The 3,310-nt window shown below is 37.3% G+C and overlaps 1 protein-coding gene across 2 annotated transcripts in view; it reads right to left on the minus strand.

Moving 5' to 3' along the window:
• The window catches only part of LOC117105018 (protoporphyrinogen oxidase-like), a 12,706-nt gene that overhangs the window by 7,278 nt on the left and 2,118 nt on the right, over positions 1 to 3,310 (minus strand). The window contains exons 1-2 of one of the 2 annotated variants that reach the window (XM_033246004.1): positions 1,995 to 3,101; positions 138 to 269 (exon numbers count right to left, since the gene is read on the minus strand). In XM_033246004.1, the coding sequence (XP_033101895.1) occupies positions 138 to 269; positions 1,995 to 2,000 (138 nt within the window). In that variant the 5' untranslated portion in view covers positions 2,001 to 3,101. Of the gene's footprint in view, positions 1 to 137; positions 270 to 1,994; positions 3,102 to 3,310 lie in introns of those variants that run through there. The other variant, XM_033246003.1, reaches the window with a different exon arrangement.

Genomic DNA, 3,310 nt, shown 5'->3' on the forward strand with positions numbered 1-3,310 from the left:
AGCTTCCTGGGGTTTTAGCAATTTTAAACTCTTATCTAAATTTCACAATTTAAGGATCTTTTGGGTGCTGCCAGAGAGTGAGCCCCCGTCCCACCCAGGAGCTCCACACCCCATCTACCACTGGAAATATTACTTACCAAATCTAGTGAGTTTTTGCCAACTCCACTGGGTCGTAGACTCCTTGGTCCATGTTCAAATATTGCCCCATTGTTTAAGGTAGTAGACTCAATCCAGCCTCCAATACGAGGACTGCTTTCCAAAACTGTAATCTTTTAAAAGGAATCATTATCCACACTTTTAGTTATTTCTTAAATCAATAGATTAAATGTTTAAATCCTCCAAAAAATTAGGTTTTATGAATAAGAAAAATGCAGCACAGGCCCGTATCCAGGGGAGGTTTTATGGTTCGGGAGAACCCCCCTTTTCTAGCAAATCCCCCTCTTTTTTGGCGAACCCCCCTCTTCGAATTTCCCAAATAAATCCTCCAACCCAACTAATGCACTGCAGACCCACCCAGACACAGATGTTTTCAAATATATCTGCTTTTATAGCATTATTTAGACCCATAAAGCATAAAAATTCTCTTGCTTTGGGGGTTTCGCCGAACCCACCGGGGCTTCGACCGTGGACCTCACGCCCAGAAAACTCCCCCTTGGTAGAACCTGGCTACGGGCCTGCAGCATATCATGGCCATACAGGAAAATAAATAAACTGGGACTAGTGTCACAAATTCAATATAGTTTGAGGTAAAGTGTGAATTCTCTTCCTGAGTTGTTGAACGAATTGGACTACGTCCCGACGTGAAGCAGAGGGAGGTAGCTCCAATCCTACACTGTACATCACTAAGGGAAGTTGAATTCACTACTTTACTGAAATAAAACCATGTTGTTTTACAATCCCATAAATATAAATTAGAAAAACAATACAGTATAATTTATATACTAAATCATGATTTTTATCTCATACATATGGTGTGGCCAGGCATGTGATAGTTGATTTTGGATAGTACTTTTTCTCCACATCTGCGCAAATATGAACGTGCAGGGAAGTAGTTGAAAATATTGTACCAAAACCGAGTGGCATTGACCAATGAAATGTTATTATCTAACTGATATTTATAAGGAAGAGTAATATTGAATTGGTGTAAGAAATACAACAAGGATAAAATAACCTCAATTTTACAACCTGCCTCTATGAGACAGCTTATCAACTGTAGATGTTTAAAGGAAAAAAGCAAACAAACAAACATTTTGGCCAACAAACCACCAAAATGATCAGGATGGCTGTCTCGTGGCAAAACAACGTAACTCACATTTTTCTCGATTTTGAGATAATTATTATCATTTGCGAGAACAGTTTGAAAATCTCCAGAATAATACCTGTGAAAATTTCAGGTCTCAATAATGAGTCGTTTAGATAGCAACACTAAAAAAAGCATGAAATGTAAATTAGTTATTTTCTGTAGTAAAACTATGTTAACTAAAAGATAACAGGGCAAAAACAATGTGCCTTCGATGAATATTTGTTTTGCGCCGGAATGGTATTCAAAATTTGTATTGAGCTGATGGTTGTTTGGTACAGCCAAATCTACTGATGGTATATCAACAATACGATTGCCAGTGGTGGCGCCAGCGGGGGCATTTGCCCTTCCATCGGACAAGCCTGGACCATCCTGTCGTCCGACGCCATGACAAGGTTGTCGGATCAAAAATATTTGCGCAATAACGTTATTTCAGTTGCCAATACCTAATATTGTGGTCTAAAACAGCGTTCCGCAAACTTTTTACTTCACGGCTTATTTACGATTCCATGCATCAAGCCACGGCCCAGCAGCCTAGCCGCGACAGGGACCAACATATGAAAAACCTGGAAAGAAGTTTTAATCATGAAGACTACATGTATACAATAGTTTGTCATCATTATCTGTTCTCTCTGTGACAAAATGTCATTGTATAAAAATTAAATAGTATTTTATTAAAAAAATAATACCATACACTCATATTTTTCCCTGACAACTGACTGTTCAGCCACACACATCATAGCTTTCTCCTTCTTCTAAAAAGGTTCACGCACACTCAGTCACTCCGCAACTTTGAAAGACATTGGGCGGTTCATCCACTACCGTCACTTCTTTCGTCACACTCTTCATTTGCATAAATTTCTTCTCCACTAATGATAAATTTTTGTTAAAGCCATAACCCTAACATTATCGTTAAATGGAAGTTTGGGTAATGAATGTTGTTGTGTTAATGTGTATTTTTTTGGTTTATAAAACAATTGCGGTAAGATTAAAAACTGCTTATAAGTCAAAAAGCACGCATTATCTAGGCATTTGTAAGTAACAATGAAGCAGCTTTATTTAAGCTATTTTCTCTATGTTGAAATGTACCTTTGTTATTTCATTTTTCCCTCCAAAAATATTTCGCGCCAAAATTTGGGCCGCGGCCCATAGTTTGCGGAACTTTGGTCTAAAAGAACAATTTGGAGCATACTAATACTATAATAACTTAATAAGCCCATAAATACTCCGGGCCCACTCCTTTTTTATTCGGTGACCCTGACGAGGGCTTTACTCGTGCCCTTGGATCGAACCCTCCGTCGGACAAGTCGGACCCCTTCTTGTCGGCGAATTTCTGGAACTCAAATTGTATGTGGCTTTATTAAAAATATTTTGGCTTATGTACCTGTATTGTCAACAAACACTCCCTGAAATCGTTTTAAAAGAGCTTAAAATGCTCAGAATGTTGGAGCACCACGGGCCACGGCCCACTGGAGCTCCACCCCTGGAAACCCGCCCTTCCCCATCCAACTGGTGTAGTCACTCACGCATTTCAAAACTCTCAGGTTGGTAACTATTAAATCTGATTTCACATGTTTTATGTTTGCTAACAACATAGGCTACTTAAAAGCAAATAAATTGAATATTATTATTACTAAACTAAATTTCAATTAATATTATGGTATTTATAGGTTATTTTCTAGTTTGTTGCATTCCTAGTACCATTTCACTGTTTTATCGGACGGGGTTTTTTCGTTTTGTTATTGATTCTACGCTTCCTACTACATAACAAAAAATCTAACTCCAACTCGTTATTCAAATTACTGTAACATTAGTTTATTAACAATTATTTTTATATTAGTATTAAAGTTTATTATTGTTACTATATTACTGTATCACTTGGTGCTATTTTTCTTTTTTGACAGAAACAACGCAGATGTTATGAAATTGACCAAGTTTGAGATATTTTTTTTTTATTGCTTGTTGCGAGAAATATATATATAGAAAACATGAAGTCCACGGAGTGTTCAT

This window comes from Anneissia japonica, unplaced genomic scaffold (genome assembly GCF_011630105.1).
Source record: "Anneissia japonica isolate Jap-2015-1 unplaced genomic scaffold, ASM1163010v1 scaffold287834_len5846547_cov211, whole genome shotgun sequence".
Taxonomy (NCBI): domain Eukaryota; kingdom Metazoa; phylum Echinodermata; class Crinoidea; order Comatulida; family Comatulidae; genus Anneissia; species Anneissia japonica.